The 19942-nt window shown below is 41.6% G+C and overlaps 1 protein-coding gene across 6 annotated transcripts in view; it reads left to right on the forward strand.

Annotated features, from left to right (window-relative positions):
• Znf251 (zinc finger protein 251) overlaps positions 1 to 19942 on the forward strand; it is a 30690-nt gene that overhangs the window by 3545 nt on the left and 7203 nt on the right. For 5 of the 6 annotated variants that reach the window (XM_047540511.1, XM_047540545.1, XM_047540527.1 and 2 more), the window contains exons 2-3: positions 453 to 746; positions 1286 to 1399. In XM_047540511.1, coding sequence (XP_047396467.1) covers positions 453 to 746; positions 1286 to 1399 — 408 coding nt within the window. Of the gene's footprint in view, positions 1 to 3; positions 747 to 1285; positions 1400 to 19942 lie in introns of those variants that run through there. The other variant, XM_047540554.1, reaches the window with a different exon arrangement.

Below are 19942 nucleotides of genomic sequence, written 5' to 3' on the forward strand. Positions count from 1 at the left end.
GGCCGGGGACACTGCGGGAGGGGGCACAGGCGGCCTCTGAGAGGCGGGCGGGGGTGAGACCGTGGCGTCAGGCCGCGCCCGGGCTGGGCCCTCGAAGCCCACCCGCCGCCCAGCGCGACCCTCCACGCCCGCGGCGTCCGGGGTAGCGGGAGGCCTCACGGCGCTGCACGCCAGCCTCGGGCCCGAGGTTGGACGGCCGGCGGGAGCAGTCCGAAGGTTTGGGGCGGGCACGCGCTGGCCCCGGAGGCCTCTGCGAGAATGCAGGCTGCCTCGGTCCCCTGGGCGCGTCCGCTGCCCGAGCCTGGGTTCCGTCTCCTGAGGGTGACCTGAGAGGCCGCAGGCCGCGGCGCCCCCTGCTTTTTCTTGGGTCCCAGGGCGGTCGCGTCCGGGGACGGCAGCCGAATCCGGCTCCCGGGCCCGGGCGAGTTGACCTTCCTCCCCGCGGTCCACAGTCGGAAGCTGTCTCGGGACCTGTGAGCCCTTCGGTGGGGAAAGCCGAAGAGTTGGCAGTGTGGACCCACGTCCTGCCACTGGGGGCGCGGCTCTGAGCTCTGCGGGTGCTGGCTCCTCCGCTCCCTCGGACCGCGCCGGGCGCAACGCCGTCCGATCCCAGGGCGCGATGCCGCTGACCTTCCAGGACGTGGCCGTGTACTTCTCCCCAGCGGAGGGACAGCAGCTGGGGCCCCAGCAGCGGGCGCTGTACCGGGACGTGATGCTGGAAAACTATGGGAACGTGGCCTCACTGGGTGAGGACTGCATCTTGCTCTGGCTCCTAGGGACGAGGGGCGGGGGAGGGGTGAGTCGCTAAGGGGCTCGTGGGCTGCTTTGGCTTCTTGGGTTCCAAGAAGAAGGTCCTACCCTCATCCCGGGTACCAGTCTGATCTCTACTGAAGGAACATTGCCCTTGAGAGAGCCACCTTGCTGCCTAATTCGAGGGATTTCGCTCCCTTTGCCCGTGACCCCTGATGGTGTTCCCCCCACCCTTCCCCACAGGAGAACAGAGTGCATTCTCCCTCAAAAAACCCACTTAAGGGCTGGGGTTGTGGCTCAGTGGTAGAGCACTTGCCTAGCACGTGTGAGGCACTGGGTTCGATTCTCAGCACAGCATACAAATAAATAAGTAAAGGTTCATCAACAACTAATAAAAATATTTTTTTAAAAACCCACTTAAGCCTCTGGCTTTCCCTGACCAGGCACTGCAGCATGCAGGCCACTTCTCACTTGGCCTGGAAGACCGAGTGGGCAGTGGCCACACAGGCTCACCCAAGGTTTTCACCCTCAACAGGATTCCCTGTCCCTAAGCCAGAGCTGATCTCCCAGCTGGAGCAAGGGGAAGAGCTGTGGGTCATGGATCTTCTGGGGGCTGAAGAATCAGAGGTCTTGAGAACCTGCCAAACAGGTGAGAGTGGGCGGTAGGTCAGACCTAGGAACCACCTCCCAGTTCTACCCTCAGCAGCAGCACTGAGGGTGGTTGGGTTGATGTGCCCAGTCCAACCTCTCCAAGGGCAGATGCAGCCACCACACACACATGGCATGTGCTTCTGGTTTACAAGGGCTTCCCTTTACTGCTCCATTTGCTTTACTCTAGAAAATGTATGCAGTGCCTGTTACGCTGTGTTTTGTGGCACCTTCCCTCCCTTCTTTCCATTATGTGCTTTTTTCCTGACTTCTTTTGACAGTAGCTATTGGTTGCCTACCATGTCCTTTTCTTCTTCTCCTCTTGTTTCCTCCACCCTCAGTTTGGTCAGTAGTATTCTCACCCCTCCTCCTTCTTGAATCCTGTGTCCTCATGTACACATACTTTTGCTCTCTCACCGTTGCTAGCTGGTCTTGAACTCATGGGCTCAAGCTTCCTACTGCCTCAGCTCCCAAGTCATGTCTCAGTGCCTGGATGAATAGTATTTTTTTAAATATGTACTTTGTTCTGTTGAATGCAACCTCTCTGCTTGATTCTTCAGCTCTTAAGTATTATTTTGACTTTCAGCTGCTGAGGCTTATTCTTCTTTCTACCCTTTTCTCCTCATTCCTCTCACTTTTGTTAATTTGATTGTTCTACACTGTCAGAGCACATAATTCCTTTATCCTTTAGCATCACTCACCTTTGATATTGTTTTATTTTTGCAGTTAAGTTTATAACTATTTTACCCTTTAGTTAATTGTTGAACCTTTTAGCAGAAATTTCTGCATCATTTCTCTGTTACCTGGAACTTGTCTTCTAGTTACTAAGAAAGGCTCTTGTATATAATATGCCCCAAATTTATGCACATTCAAAACAATCTGTTTGAAACCTTTTGCTTCTGGAGGTGGGAGCTAAAATTGTTGATTGTAATACTTCTTTTTATAGACATTTAGAGTTTAGCCATAGCTGCATTTTGGAAAATTTTAATACATTGTATTTTTATCATCATTTAGTCCAAAATATTATCTAGTTTTTCTTGTGATTTCTTTGATCAGTGATTAGTTGGATGTGTGTGACTTCCAAAACAGTTGGTGCTTTCCTAGTTATCTTTGTGTTGTCACTTAGTTCTACTACAGTCAGGGAACCTGTTCTTGTATAACTTCATTCTTCTTCTATCTGCTTGCCCTTGTTCTATGACCCTAGGGTCTCTCTCAGTAAGTGCATCACATGCATGTAAAAAGGGTGGGTTCAAGTATCAGTTAGGTCGAGAAGCTTTATGGTTCTATTCAGATATTCTTCAGCCCTTTTCTCATTTTATGTGTAGTTATTCTTTAGTTACTAAGAGGTGTTAAAATACGTATGATTGTGGAATCATTTTTTCTTTAATTTTCTCATTGTCTGGTTCATGTACTTTGAAGCTGTGTTATTTGTATTATTCTCACTTCTGATCATCATTTTCAGGGATAAGAGGGTCCCTCCTTGTCTCTGATAATAAATTTGGTTCTGAGTATATTTCACCTAATACTCCATAGCGGTTCTAGCCTTACTATTACAGTTAGCATGGCATATCTTATTTCATCCACTTAATTTCAACCTATGTCTTTACACTTAAGGTAGCTCTTCCCAATAGCATACAATTAAAAGATAAGGTCTCATTTTCTTAATCCATCTTAACAATCTTTATCTTTTTAATTGTAGTGTTTATTAATATTTAATGTCACTTTACGTGTGTGTGTGTGTGTGTGTGTGTGAAAGTGTGAGAGAGAGAAGAAAGAGAAGAAAGAGAAAGAAATATTTACTGGGGATTGAACCCAGGGCCTTATATGTACTAAGCATGCACTCTACCACTGAATCACATCCCGAGCCCTTTTTATTTTTTATTTTGAAACAGGGTCTTGCTAAGTTGCCCAGATTGTTCTCAAATTTGTTTTCCTGCCTCAACCTCCCAAGTTGCTGGTATTATTGGTATGCACCACTGTGCTTATAAATATAATTTTTGAAACAGTTCAGAAAGGCACTTGTGGATGTTTCATTTTTTATTTTATATCTTTTTATTCCTCTTTCTTGCCTTTAATGTACTAATGCACTATAAATCTTAACCATCCCTCCCATCCTTTATGTTAAAATTATATGTAATATATCTATGTATATCTTTAAACTACAAGACAATGTTATCATTTTCTTTTTAAACAGTTATAGATGCTTAACAACAGGGTTATGTCCTGATGAACCCATCATAGGTTGGAAATCCACTTACTGCTTCTAACCACCAAACATCCCAGCTTAGCAGCACAGCACACTGGAGAGTACAGTTGTTTGCCCTGGGATCTTGTGGCTGCCTGGGAGCTGTGACTTGCTGCCACTGCCCAGCATTGCAAGAGAGATCATAGTGCTGAGGAAAAGACTAAACTTCAAAATCTGAAATATAGTTTCTATTGAATATATATCACTTTATGCTGTCATAAAATTGAAAAAGTCTTATGCAGAACCATGGTAAGTCAGTGCTGTACTTTGGATCTACGGTATCTCTCAAAGACCAGTTTGTGAAAAGCTAGACTGAGAATCCACTGGGGGCAGAAGTGAGGCCAGTGGGGGAATGCCATTGGAAGGGCTCTGGGACTCTATCCTTCCTGTCTCTTTGGCTACCTGCTGCCATGAAGTGAACAGGCTTGCTGTGCCAGGCTCCTGCATCTATGTAGTGCCACCACATGCCCAGAGAACAGGACTAAGTGACCATGGACTGGAACCTATGAAACTGTGGCCAGAATAAATGTTTCCTCCTTTTACCTTATCTAAGGTATTTCATCACAGTAACAAATAGTTTATGAAAAAATAAAAGGAAAAAAAAAATTAGCCTTTTTACTGTCTTGACATGTAAGGAGCTTAGAAGTTGATGCTGCTCCTAACAAGTAAAGAACTGAACAAATTAGAAAATCAGTGACTCTTAGATCTATCAGAATTGAGATCCCAGGGCAAACCACTGCCCCCACCAAATTGGATAGGCAGACACAGAGTCATGATTTGTGAACAGAAACCTCCAGGAGAACCAGTGCAGGTAGGAACAGTGAACAGAAATGTACAAATTGGTGGAAGCTCAACATGGACAAGTCTGAGCTATAAAAATGACAGGAGACCTGTCATGAAGGCTCAAGCATTTGAGGTTTTTTTTTTTTTTTACCTCCAGAAGTGTGACAAATCTCACAGTGAACATCAGGGGGAAATTTCCCTATGCTTCTGGCAGGGAAAGAGAAAAGAAACCAGTCTGAAATGTGTCAGAGCACTCTTCTTCCTCACAAGACTGTGACGTGACCTTGCCAGAGCCTGCCTGACCCGAGGAAGGGAGATTCCCAGCCCTGTGCTGTTTGCCCTGACCCTGTGTAGGCCCTGGAACACAGGCTTGTGATGATCTCACCTCACTTCACACCCATCACAGCAGCACTGAGGCCCATGTGCCCCAACTCCCTTACCCAGCATGCCATGTCTGCATTTTGACAAAGACCTGCAAGACACAGAAAGGAGAAAAATACAATGTAGAGAGACTACACGAGCATCAACCAGAGCCAGACATGGCAGGACTGTTGGAATTGCCAGATCAGGAATTTTTAAAAACTAATATGCTAAAGACTTTAGTGGAAAATGTATGTGATGTATAAAAATAGATATATAATGTTGACAGAGAGATTGAAATTCTAAAAAGAATAAAAAATGCTAGAGATGAAAAACACTGTAATAGAAATGACAGATACCTTTGATGATTCATTAGTAGACTGGTTAGGGTTTTAAGTATAATGTTATTTGAAAGCAGACTTGGAGTAGTCATAAATGTGGATTGAAAACCAATTAAAAAAAAGGTAAAAGACAAGTATAATCAATATGGCAACAAGGAGACAAAGTGGAGTAATAGGAAATACTCAGCTAAAACCACAAAATGAGACTGGCTAGCCCAGTAGTAGACAATTCGCATAGCATATTTAAGGCCCTAGGTTTGATTCTCAGCACTGAAGAAACAAGTTTTATAATGCAGAAAAAGTATATAAGACAAACAGGAGCAAAGAACAACTATGATACACAAAATAGTGACAAATAATGTAGATATTAGTTCAACAATATCAGTAATCATTTTATTTTATTTATGTATTTTGGGGGGCAGGTACCAGGGGTTAAACTCAGGGGTATTAGGCCACTGAGTCACATCCCCAGCCTGATTTTGTATTTTGTTTAGAGATAGGGTCTCACTGAGTTACTTAGCACCTCACTTTTGCTGAGGCCAGCTTTGAACTTGTGATCCTGCTTCATCCTCCCAAGCCGCTAGAATTATAGGCATGTGCCACCATGCCCACCTCAGCAGTCATTTTAAATGTCAGTGGCCAGCCAGGTGTGGTGGCCCACATCTGTAATTGGGATTGCTTGAACCCAGGAGTTAAAGACCTGCCTGGGCAACATAGTGAGACTCTCTTGGTTTTTTGTTGTTGTTGTTTTGGTTTTGTTTTTTAAAAAACTTCATTGATCAGTAGATGATAGAAACTGATTGTCAGAGTGGGTCAAAAGCAAAATCTAAGTATATTTTCTACAAGAAACACCCGTAAACATAAAAAATACATAAAACTTAATATGTAAAGGAAAAGAGAAGCAACACATAATGATAAAGGAGTTTATTCATCAAACAGCCACGATTCCTGATGCACCTAATAGCAGCAGCAGAAAACAAAAGGCAAAATCTGGTAGACCTGCAATGGGAAAGAAGTGACTCTAGCATGACAAATTTGGCAGTGCCAGCTGTTGTCTCTTTCATCAACGGACAAATCCAGCTGCAGAAAACAAGGACGACGCAGCTGGGCTCAGTACTATCCATCTCCTGGGTAGACATCTGCAGACTCCTTCATTCAACAACAGCAGGTTGATTCTGTTTTGATGGTGCTAGGGATCAAACCCAAGACCTTTTACATGCTGGCCAAGTGCTCTACACCTGTACGACAGTGCCAGCCCATATTATACGTTCTTCTTGAGCTCACATGGAACATTCACCAAGACCACATTCTGTGCCTGAAGCACACTTTCATCTGTTTAAAAGTATAGGATGCCAGGCACGGTGGCACATGCCTATAATCCCAGCAACTCAGATTTGTGCAGGAAGATCACAAATCTCAAAAGGGATTGGAATGTAGATCAATGGGTTTAATCCCTAGTACTGAAAGAAAAGTATACAACATGTGCTCTTAGACCACAGTGATATTAAACTAGAAATTGATAACAAAAATATAGACAGAAAATTTCAAAATTTTGTGTACTTTTTTCCTCCCTCTGTACTAGGTGTTGAACCAGAGGGGCACTCTGCCAGTGAGCTACCTCCCCAGCCTTTATGTATATATATATGTTTTTTAAATTTCTTTTTTAGTTGTAGATGGACACAGTATTTTTATTTTTTCACTTTTATGTGGTGCTGAGAATCGAACCCAGTGCCTTACATATGCCAGTCAAGCAATCTACCACTAAGCCACAACCCCAGCCCCACCTTTTTATATTTTTATCTTGAGACAAGACAGCTCAGTTACCAAGGCTGGCCTTGAACTTGGGGGTCTCTTACCTCAAACTTCCAAGTCACAGGGATTACTGGTGTGTACCACCATGCCCAGCTAAACAGCATACTTCTAAATAATATGTGAATCAAAAAGAACTCCGAAGAATTTTTAAATGAAGATAAAAATACCATCTAGCAAATTTTGTGGCATGAATTGAAAGCATGCTTAGAAATTTATGTCAGTGAATGCACATCTATAAATAGAAGATATGTCTTCAAGTGCCAGGTGCACCACCACTGGTGGTGCAGGCCTGTGATCCCAGCAGCTTGGGAGGCTGAGGCAGGAAGATTGTGAGTTCAAAACCAGCCTCAGCAACTTAGCAAGGCCCTAAGCAACTCAGTGAGACCCTGTCTCTAAATAAAATATACAAAAAGGCTGGGATTGTGACTCAGTGAGTAGATACCCGTGGATTCAATCCCCAGGAACAAAACAAAACCAGCAAAACTAAAAGTTAATATTCTAAGCTTCTACCTTAGGAAACTAGAGAAAAGAAGAGGAAATTAAATCCTAAGTGAGCAGAAGAAAGGAAATAATGTGAAAATAAAAAATGTGAAATGAAAGTAGTTTAGAGCTCTTTCCAGGAGTTGGATCTTTGAAAAGATCAATAAAGTTGATGAGCATATAGCTAGACTAAGAAAGAGAGGACATGAATCACTGATGTTAGAAATGAATGGTTTTTGTAAAGATGCCTCATGAACTTGGAGAGGGCAAAAGGATATTCTAAACAACTCTTTGCTCACAGATTGAATAAATTAGATGAAATAAACCAATTTCTTGAAAAACAGTCTCCAAACTCATTCAACAATGAGTAGACAATCTGAATGCGTCTATGTCTATTAAAGAAATTGAGTCAATAATTAATAACTTTCCAAAACAATTTCCCCTGGCTCAGATGGTTTCACTTGCGAATTCTTACCCATTTAAGGATGAAATTATACCATTTTTATCATCTTTTCCAAAAGATAGAAATGGAGGGAATGCTTCTTGACTCTTTCTGTGATGCTAGCATTATCATACTAGCAAAATTGAAGACTACAAGAGAAGAAAACAATGGACACATGAATATGGATGTAAAAATTCTCAACAAAATATTAATAAATCAAATTCAGTAATATATACAAAGAACCATACCCTGACTAAGTGGAGTTTATCCCAGGTATGCACAACTGGTTCAACATTCAAACATCAATGTATTTCATCACATCAACAGACTAAAGAAGAAAGGCCACATGGTCATGTCAATAGATAAAGAAAAAGCATTTGACAAAATTCAACATTCATGATAAAAACTCAGGAGGTTAGGTATAGATGGGAAGTTCCTCAACTTGATTAAAAAAAGAAAAAACCTACAAAAACCTATAACTAACATACTGAAGCTTTTCCTCTTAAGATCAGAAACAAGGCCAGAACATCCCCCTCTCACCACTGCTTTTCAACACTGTATGGGTAACTGTAGCTAATGCAATAAAACAAGAAAAGGAAATAAAGGGTATTACATATTGGGAAGGAAGAAATACAACTCTGTTTACAGGTGACCCAGTTGTTTAGTTGATAGTCCATGCTATGGATAGGAAGACTCATTGTCAGGATGTCAGTTCTTAGTCATTACAGTGACCCACACCTGGAATCCCAGCTACTCAGGAGACTGAGACAGGAGAATCACAAGTTCAATGCCAGTCTGGTCAGCTAGCAAGACTTAAAATAAAAAGGACTTTAGATGTAGTTCAGTAATAGAGCTCTTGCCTAGCATACCCAAGACTGTACTGTGCCAAAAAAAAAAAAAAAGTCACTTTTCCCAACTTGATCTATATATTCAGTACAATTCCAGTCAAAAATCTCAGCAGGTTATTTTGTGGATGTCAACAAACTTTTACTCTGTTTATAAGACAAGGTAAGAGATCTAGAATAACTAACTCAATATTGAAGGAAAGGCACAAAATCAGACTCCTTTACCATCTGATTTCAAGGTTCACTATAAAGCTACAGTTATCAAGGTGATGTGGTACTGCTGAAGAACTAGACAAATAGTTTATTAAAGCAAAATAACCCAGAAATAAAACAACATAAATTCAGCAGATCTTTGAAAAGGGAGCAAAGGTACTTCAGTGAAGAAAGTAGAGTCTTTTCAACAAATGGTGCTGGAGTTGCTAGATATCCACATGTGAACAAAATGAATAGAGATGTCTTTTACCAAAGGCACACCATGAAATTTGGCTCTGAGGAGACTGAGGCATGAGGGCCACAAGTTCACCTTGAACCTGTCTCAAAAATAAAGGTCTAGGGGTGTGACAGTGTTAGAGCACTCTTGGGTTCAGTCCCCCTCCCCCCATACCACACACACAAAAGTTAACCCTTCAAGTTCCAAGTTTTAAAATAAGTTCATTGAAATAGGTTGGAAATCATAACCTAGAGCATACATGCAGTTATATTAACCCTAGTATATTAAATAGTTATATGTACATAATTGTATATTATATACTATATCTAAGTTTGTATAGGTGTTCCACATCTGGAACACTTGGACCAAAGGGGTTCAAAAAGTCTTAGTCTATTCATGCTTAGTCTGCTGCCACAACAAAATGCCATAAACTGAGTCCTTAAACAGAAATTCATTTTCTCACAGTTCTGGAGGCTGAAAGTCTGAGGTCAGGGAACCACATTGTCAGTTTCTGGTGAGGGTCTCTTGCTGTCTCCCAGATGATTATCTTCTCACTGTGTCCTCATCTGGTTGAGACAACAAGCCCTCTGGTCTCTCTTCTTAAAAGGGCACTAATCCCATAATGGGCCCTATTCCCAGGTACCTCCCAAAGGCTTCATCTCCAGATGCCATTGAAAGTTAAGACTTTAACCTATAAGTTGAAGGACGCAATTCAGTTCATAGCAAAATGTTTATATCCCTAAATGTAAAATTGTAAAACTTCTAGATGATAACATAAGAGAGAAAATGTAGATTGACATTGGGTTTTACAGTAAGTTTGGGAATACATCGAAGGCATGATCCATAAGATAAATAATTGATAAGCTAGATTTCATTAAGATTAGAAACTAATGCAGTTGGGTGTGGTGATGCACATCTGTAATCCCAGCAACTCGGGAGACTGAGGCAGAAAGATCACAAATTCAAGGTCAGTCTGGGCTATTTAGCAAGACACTGTTCAAAAAGGGCTAAGGATAGCTCTGGTAGAGCACTCCTGGGTTCAATCCCAAGTACCAAAAACAAACAAAAACTTACAAACAACAGTGATGAGAAGAATGTCCTTAGACTGAGAAGATATTTACAAAAACCATGTCTAATAAATGACTGTTATCCAAAATACACAGAAAGCTTTAAAACTGAACAGAAAGAAGATGAACAACCTGATTTTTAAAATGGACAGAAGGCCTGGACAAACACCTGATCAAAGAAGACACACAGGTGGCAAGCGATGAAAAGTTGCTGCTTGTCCTGTCATTAGGTGCACAGTAGAGCTACAAGGAGGTGCCCACTTTTAGAGTGGCATATCCAGGACACTGCCAGCACCCAGTGTCAGCAAGGACAGGGAGCAGCAGAATGTTCCTCCTGCTGTCTGAATACAGAGTGGTGTGGCCACCATGGAAGATTGTTGGTCTTTGTCTCAGAACTGCACACTCATACACAAGATCACATCCACAGTCTTGGTATTTACCCAAATGAACTGAAAATTTATGTCCACACAAAAACCTGTACACAGATGTTTATAACTGCTTTATTAATGATTGCTAAAACTCAGAAGCAACCAAGATATTCTTTAATAGATAAGTGGAATGGAATGTTACGCAGGGCTAAAAAGAAATGAGCTTATCAAGCAATGGAGAGAATGCATATCACTAGGGGAAGGAGTCTGAAAGACTATATGTTGTATTATTCCAGAATAACACTCCTGAAAATTCAAAACTGTAGAGACAATAAAAAGACAAGTAGATACCAGGGAATAGGGGAGGGGTGGGAGTGAACTAGTGGACACAGAATGTTTAGGAGACAGGGATGCTCTCCTATATGGTACTGCAGTGGTGGAGCCATAGCATACATTTGTCAAAACCCACAGACTGCAACACAGGATTGGACCCCAAGGTTAACTGGAATTCAGGTGATGAGGCGTCCCTCTAAGTTCATCCATTCTAACACTTGTACCACCCTGGTACTTGGTGTCCTGAGCACATGTTAAGATTCAGGGTGAAATTTGTTCCTTCTGAGATGGGTAGAAGAGGGATTTGTGCCTTCATCCAGTTACCATGTGTTCCAGGATTTTCTTTTTATGGGAAGCACGCCATCAGTGGAAGAAGAGACAGTTGGGGAATTACAGTTTTATTACTCATAGGTCCTGGGCATATCCCAAGGCCACACAGACTGGTCAGCAAGAAGAGAGGGAACGGGGTGGGGATCTGGAGCATCTGGCAGAAGCACAGACAGGAGAGGAGTTCCACCCTGGTGGCTTAGTCCTGTTATGCCTTTAGTCAGGCAGCTGGGTGGGGCTGGGGCTTAGAGCAATAGTATTGTGACCCCAGGAAGTAGAGGGAGTGGTTGTATAGCTCAGGTCAAGCAGGGCAATGGTGGATCAGTGTACCCCAGAAGGCCATGTGTCAAAAGCTTGGTCCCCTGGGCAGCACAGTTGGGAGGCGGGGGCTTGTGGGAGGCCCTCAGGTTGTTGCGGGAGTACTCAGCAGAGACCATGGGACCCTACCAGTGCGCTATGCTTCTTGGCTCCTGGTGTAAGCAGTTGATTCTGCCATACACTCCTGCCATTGCCATCTGGTACCCTCACCAGAGGGTAAAAATACCATCTTTATAAATTAATTGCCTCAGGTATTTTGTTATAGTAACACAAAGCTCAACAATACAGGCTGTTAGCTAAAGAGGTCTTATGCCAGCATCAATCAAGGAACTCGTATCAGAAAAAGAATGGAGCTAGGTGCAGTGGCACATAGTTGTAATCCCTGTGACTGGGGAGGCTGAGGAGGAGGACTGCAAGTTTGAGTCCAGCCTGGGCAACTTGGACCCTGTCTCAAAATAAAAAAGGGGTAGAGGTACAGCTCAGTACAGTACTCCTGGGTTCAATCCCCAGGACAAAAACAAAAAACCAGAAGGAAGGCTGAAGCAGCACAGAAGTGTTGGCCTTTCTGCACCCTCTAAGCTATTTCGATTTGCAAGTGTTCTATAGCATTTTCTTTAAATTATTTTCTTTTTTTTTTTTTTTTCCTTTGCAATGCTGGGGATTCAACCCAGGGCCTCACAAGTGTGAGGGAGTGCTCTACTGCCAACCACCCTATTAGCCCTCATCTTCTACTTTTATCTACATGTACCTAGTATATTAGGAAAATGAACCTATGAGCAGTAAAACCTTAACTCTCCACCTTGTGTCTCTTTTGTGATGGGGGCTTAAGTAGCATTCTGTGAACATGGTTACATGCAAGCACGGTGTTACTAGCACTAGCATAAAGTTACCTGGTATCATTTCTTTGGTGACTCAGACCTCAAATTCAGACTGACACCAGTTGGCCAGCTTTTTCCTCTCACAGTGAACTGTCAATCACAATTCTGGGTTATCTAGAATTTATAGATAATGCTTTCTTCCAGCATCTTGTTGAGGATTTTATGTAGCAAGCACCATCCCTCCACCACCTGGATGCTGCTGGCATTCCCCTTGGCCGTTCTAATCTTGCAGGCTGTTGTGCATAGTTAGAGCCTCCTGGGCCTACTAAGCCGTCACCAGATCTGGTGTCTGTCCTGGGGACAGACATCACAGGCCCCTTCGTGCAGAGACTATCTTTTAGGAACATTTTGGCCTATTTGATGCCCTTATCCTCAGCACTCTACAGCTCAGGGTTGGGTGGCTCTTCCCCTGGGACCTGGCCTGCATGCAGAGACTGTCATTTGTCAGACTCCGTTACGTGGGGCTGGCAGGGCTGGTGGTTTCTCTGATGGGATGGCTCCAGACAGGCATTGGTGCCTGAGTCCCTCAGGTGGGCATGAGTGAGGTCTTGGAAGGGAGAAAATGGTTTTCATTGGTTTCTGCCTTCCAAGGAGCGCGGTGAGCACAGGCTCTGCCTGGGGAATGAGTACCCCACCTCAGGGCACAGGGGCACATAGATTTCCTCTGGTTTCTTATTAATATTCATAACGGAATTTTAGAATGAGCTGTGATTTTTAAAGCTTTTACATAAATAGGAGTATAAATATTTATTATGTTTTGAAATAGCCTGCAGACCCCTAAATCATTTAAGAATGACAAAACCCCTTCATTGCTAGCAAGATACAATAAGAAATTGTGTTATCCTTGACTCTGTGACACAGTATCTGAGAACATCAACTTAAACGGAGGCAAGATTTTATTGACTGACCCTTGTTTGACCCCACTGCTCTGGCCTGTGGCAACACAGCACAGCATGGCGGGAGTGTGTGGCAGAGGAGGCCTGGGCCCCTCATGGCAGCTGGAATGCAAAGAGACAGGGAGGGCAGGTCCCCAAAAACCTCACATCCTTCCACCAGCCCCCACCTCCTACGGGTTCCACCACCTCACAGTAGCACCACCAAGAAGGGACCAAACCTTCAGCACTTGGGCCTTTGGCCGGCATTCCAGATCTTAACTATAACAGACATTAAAAATCATTAATATTAAAAAATATTTGGAAGACTTGTGCTGTAGCGGACACCTCTAATCCCTACTATTCAGGAGTCAGGGGCAGGAGGATTGGAGTTTGAGGCCAGCCTAGGCAACAGAGCAAGACCCCATCACAAAATAAGATAATTAAAAATTTTTGAAACTGGATACAGTGGCACATGCCTATAATCCCAGCAACTCAGGAGACTAAGGCAAGAAGATCATAAGTTGGAGGCCAGCCTGGGCAATTTAGCAAGACCCTATCTCTAAAAGGGCTGGAGATGTAAGTCAGTGGTAAAGCACTCTTGGGTCTAATCCTCAGTACTAAAAAAATTTTTTTTAATTATATAAGCCTTCAAGTTGCCCTCAAAAAGATTATATAGGCAAGTTTATGTCTACATAATTTTGCAGTATTCTTTGGATTTCTCTGTATAAAGAGAAAAAGTACTTTTTTAAAAAAAAAGATTTCATCACATTTTGTAGTGACCCATGTTCACACTTCATGTTGGTGCATTAGACCCCTGTTTAAATAGAAGTTGCTTTATCATTAAACCCAATTTAAGAAATGTACACAATTTTGCTGAGTGCAGTGGTGCATACCTGTAATCCCAGATGCTGGGGAGGCTGAGGCAGGAGGATCACAAGTTCAAAGCCAGCCCCTCAACTTAGGCCCTAAGCAACTTAGTGAGATCCTGGCTCAAATTTAAAAAAAAAAAAAATTAATAAAAAGGAATGTAGATGTGCCTTGTGGTTAAGTGCCCCTGGGTTCAATCCCTGCTTTAAAAAAAAAATACAGTCTAGCTCTTCGTGTAGATCATGAGGTACCACATCTAGTTTTCATATTCATGTTACCATGTTGGACTTTGGGGAAAAAAAGCAATCATTTTTAAATGTACTTAGATTTCCAAGAGATTTTCTTCATTTTAATATGGTATTCTAAGTAATGAGATTTCCAGGCAGAGAAGTGCAAATTTTCATATCTTTTTTTTTTTTTTTTCAGTTGTCAGTGGATCTTGTATTTATTTATTTGTGGTGCTGAGAATCGAACCCAGGGTCTCACACATGCCAGGCAAGTGCTCTACCACTGAACTACAACCCCAGCCCCAAATTTTCTTATGCTGTATGTATTTCTTAGTTTTATTATTTTATCAAAAATTCTATCGGGGTATGTTGGTGCATACCTATAATCTCAGTAACTACTCTCAGGAGACTGAAACTGAAGGATCATTAGTTCAGGTCATCCTGGGAAGCTTAGCAAGATACTGTCTCAGAAATAAAAAAGGGGCCTGGAGCTGTGTCTCAGTGGTAGAGCACCTTCCTAGCATGTGTGAGGCACTGGGTTCGATCCTCAGTACCACATAAAAATAAATAAGTAAATAAAGGTATTGTGTCCATCTACAACCATAAAAATGTTTTTAAAAAATTAAAAAAGGGCTGAAGATGTAGCTTAGTGATAGAGCAATCCTGGTTTCAATCTTGAGTGTGTGTGCACACGTATGCGCACATGCACACACACGCACACACACACAAATCAAGTCTTTCATAAAAATTCTAAAAAGGATTGAGGATGTCCCTCAGTGGCAGAGTACTTGCCTAGCATGTGTGAGGCCCCAAATTCCACTGGAAGGAAGGAAGGAAGTTTAAGAAAGAGGCTAGCTAGCTATCAGCTATTTTAAGAAGAGAGACGTTTGACTGAAAGTGGATAAATGTGTGGGTTCCAACTCCAGCCAGCCAGGCTTGGTCCTCCTGTGAGAGAGAATGGGCACCCAGCATAGCCCAGCCATGGGGGAGGAGCCCAAGACTTTGCTCTCCCGCCTGGTGCTGGGAAAGGAATGGAGACTCCCTGCTCTTTGTTTGGGTTTTAAAAAAATTTTTTTAATTAAAGTATTTTTTATTTTTAAAGACAGCATTTTGATTCATTGTACACAAATGGTGTACAATGTTTCATTTCTGTGGTTGTACACAATGTAGATTTACACCATTCATGTAATCATACATAAACATAGAGTAATACTGTCTCATTCTACTATCTTTCTGTCTCCCACCTTCTCCCTCTCCATTTTCCTCTACACCATCCAAAGTTCCTTCATTCTTCTCTTGCCCCTACTGCCACCCCCCATTGTTATATATTGTCATGCACTTATAGGAGAAAACATTTGGCCTTTGGTTTTTTGGGCTTGGCCCATTTCACTTAGCACTATTTTCCAACTTCATCCATTTACCAGCAAATGCCACAATTTTATTCTTTATGGCTGAGTAATATTCCATTGTGTATATATACCACAGTTTCTTTATCCATTCACCTATTGAAGGGCATCTAGGTTGGTTCCAGAATCGTAACTATTGTGAATTGAGCTGCTATGAACATTGATGTGGCTGCATCACTGTAGTGTGCTGATTTTAAGTCCTTTGGGTATAAACCAAGGAGTGGGATAGCTGGGTCAAATGGTGGGTCCATTTCAAGATTTCTGAGGAATCTCCATACTGCTTTCCAGAGTGACTGCACCAATTTGCAATTCTACCAGCAATATATGAATGTGCCTTTTTCCCCACATCCACACCAGTACTTATTGTTGTTTGTATTCTTGATAATTGTCATTCTGATTGGAGTGACATGAAATCTTAGAGTAGTTTTGATTTGCATTTCTCTTAATTACTAGGGATGATGAGCACTTTTTCATATATGTGTTGATCACCTGTATATCTTCTTCTGTGATGTGTCTGCCCATTTTCTTAGCCCATTTATTGATTGGGGTCTTTGTATTTTGGGTGTAAAGTTTTTTAAGTTCTTTATAAACTTTGGAGATGAGTGCTCTGTCTGAAGTTGTAGGGAACATTCCTCAAGCTTACCTGACAGCAGTCACTGACACCATGGTCTGAGTAAGCCAAAAGGTCTGAACAGAGAAACTGAGGTAATAGTAAAGACTCACCATGGAATGAAGGTCTTTGCAGTTGCTGAGGCTGAGTTTGAGCTGAGGGGAGGCCTTGTTCTGTCATGCATCATAGAAAGCTGTGATGTGAGCTCGCCCGCGCTGCCTTGCCTCATGCTGTGTGCTGGAGCTTGCCATTCCCCCAGCCCTTTGTCTCAGACCTGTTGCTGGGCAGAATTGCTTAGGCGTGCTTGGTCTGTTTACATTACCTGGACCCTTGACATATAGGCTGACTCTGTTATACTTTAACAAGCGTGTTAACCTAATTGGATAATGTGCCTATATATGTCCTGTGCAACCCTAAATAAAATTAGATCTGTGCCTTCAGAGCTCGAGCTCCGATGCCTGAGTAAGCGCGCTGGGTAAGGCTAGGTAGGGTAGGCATTGTTCGTCCTCACCTTCAGCAAACCCATCTTTGAACATCTACATGAAGTGTGTGTGGAAAAGATTTTCTCCCACTCTGTAGGCTCTCTTTTCACATGATTGTTTCCTGTGCTGAGAAAGAGCTTTTTAGTTTGATCTATCCCATTTATTGATTCTCACTTTTATTTCTTGTGCTCTGGGGGTCTTGTTAAGGAAGTCTGGTCCTAAGCCAACGTGATGGAGATTCAGGCCTACTTTTTCTTCTATTTGGTGGAGGGTCTCAGTTCTAATTCCTGGATCCTTGATCCATTTTGAGTTGAGTTTTGTACAGGGTGAGAGACAGGGGTTTAATTTCATTTTACTATATATGGATTTTCAGTTTTCCCAACACCATTTGTTGAAGAGACTATCTTTTCTCCATTGTAAGTTTTTGGCATTCTTGTCTAGGATGAGATAACTGTACTTATGTGGGTTTGTCTCCCTGTCTTCCATCCTGTACCATTGGTCTACCTGTCTATTTCAGTGCCAATACCATGCTGTTTTGGTTACTATTGCTCTATAGTAGAGTTTAAGTTCTGGTATTGTGATACCTCCTGCATCACTTTTCCTGCCCAGTATTACTTTGGCTATTCTGGGTCTTTGGTTCTTCCAGATGAATTTCATGATTGCTTTTTCTGTTTCTATGAGAAATGTCATAGGGATTTTAATTGGAATTGCATTAAATCTGTGTAGCACCTTTGGAAGTATGGCCACTTTGATATTAATTCTGCCTATCCAAGAACACAGGAGATCTTTCCATCTTCTAAGTTCTTCCTCAATTTCTTTCTTCAATGTTCTGTAGTTTCATTTTAGAGATCTTTCACCTCTTTGGTTAGATTGATTCCCAAGCATTTTATTTTTTTTGAGGCTATTGTGAACAGAGTTGTTTTCCTCATTTCCTTTTCAGATGTGTCATCACTTATGTATGAAAATGCTTTAGATTTATGTGTGTTGATTTTATATCCTGCTATTTTGCTGAATTCATTGATGAGGTCTAGAAGTTTTCTGGAGGAGTTTTTTGGATCCTCTAAATAGAGAATCATGTCATCAGCAAATAGTGACAGCTTGAGTTCTTCATTTCCTATTCGTATCCCTTTAATTTCCTTAGTCTGTCTAATTCCTCTGGCTAGTATTTCAAGTACAATGTTGAATAAAAGTGGTGAAAAAGGACATCCCTGTCTTGTTCCCGTTTTTAAAGGGAATGCTTTCAGTTTTTCTCCATTAAGAGTGATGCTGGCCATGGGCTTAGCATAAATGGCCTTTTCAATGTTCAGGTATGTTCCTACTATCCCTATTTTTTTCTAGTGTTTTGAACATGAAGGGGTGTTTTATTTTGTTGAACGCTTTCTCAGCCTCAATTGAAATAACCATATGATTCTTATCCTTAAGTCTATTGATGTGTTGAATTACATTTATTGATTTCCAGATGTTGAAACAACCTTACATTCCAGAGATGATCCCCACTTGCACTATCTTCTTAATATGTTTTTGTACATGATTTGCCAGTATTTTGTTAAGGATTTTTACATCTATATTCATCAAAGATATTGGTCTAAAATTTTCTTTCCTAGTTGTGTCTTTGCCTGGTTTAGGTATGAGGGTGATATTAGCTTCATAGAATGAGTTAGGTAGGGTTCCCTCCTTTTCTATTTCCTGGAATACTTTGAGAAGTATTGGAATAAGTTCTTCTTTGAAGGTCTTATAGAACTTGACTGAGAATCCGTCTGGTTCCCTGCTCTTTGAAGTGAGAAGAGCAGACACCTTCTCAGGCACACACACAGGCCACATGCATGTGTGCAAAATCACACATCTAGAATTTTCTCTTCCATTCTCTATTTGTCTTTACTTACTGTGCAATGTGGTAGATTTTTAAGGCTTGGGAAGGTGATGTGGTAGAGCTCCTGCCTAGCATGTAGGAGGCTCTGCCTTTGCCCCCAGTGCTGCAAACAACAGTGATAACAAAAACAAAGTTATGAGTCTTGATATCCAGTGGGGCAAGTCTTCCCATCTCACTGCCTTCAGTGATGATCCTTGGCATTTCCATGTAGAATTACTTTGCCAAACAAGGATAAAATTGGTGTTTTCATTGAGGTTGCATTAAATAATTTTGAAGAGAAGTGGATATCTTTGCAATCTGAATATTCCAGTCCATAAATATACCATATCTGTTCATTTACCCAGGTCTTAATTTCACTCAACGGCAGTGTATTATGATTATCTGATCAAACTGATCAAGAACAAAAGAAGGGACTGATGACCAAAATGAAAAGGGGCCATCAATACAGATCCACAGGCTGAATAAAAAGGCATCTGAATGCATTTATGCCAAGAAGTGTTAATATGGAGATGAACTGTATAGCCCAGAAAACACAATTTGTCAAGGTTGACGTAAGAAAAGGTTGACACATGATCTTTTAAGTATTAATGAAATTAATTCAGTAAATAAAAAACCCTTTCTCAGAGAAAATGCCTAACCCAGATGGTTTCACCAGCTTACACCAATCATTTAAGGAAGAAATAGCACTTATCTTCCATATGTATTTTCAATTGAAGTTGGTTTATGCTATATGTATAATTTTAGAAATTGATTTTTCAGTTTATGTTATAGACTTTATGTATTCTTCTATTATATAATTATAATGTTAGAAAGGTATACCAGTGTATGAGTTGTCTATCACTGGTTTAAATGATACTCTTTTTTATGTTTTTTGTTTTCCTTTTTGCAATGCTGGAGATGAACCTAAGGCCTCCTGCATGCCAGGCAAGTGCAGTACCACTGAGCCACACCCAGCCCTGTCCTCTGTTTTTTGAATATTTGGATTCTTTCTCCTTTCCCCATAATTAGGGAGAACATTTCAGTAATTGTCATAATAATCATTTCTTTGTGCAAATGACTGTTGACTTAGCATAGACTCATGAAGAGCAATTTTGGGAACAAAGGGTGTATAATGTTAATTCTTTTGGTATGTATTGTCAACCTTCCCTTTAAAAAGGTCCATTCATTTATAGTCCATC

Source organism: Sciurus carolinensis, chromosome 1, assembly GCF_902686445.1.
Source record: "Sciurus carolinensis chromosome 1, mSciCar1.2, whole genome shotgun sequence".
Taxonomy (NCBI): domain Eukaryota; kingdom Metazoa; phylum Chordata; class Mammalia; order Rodentia; family Sciuridae; genus Sciurus; species Sciurus carolinensis.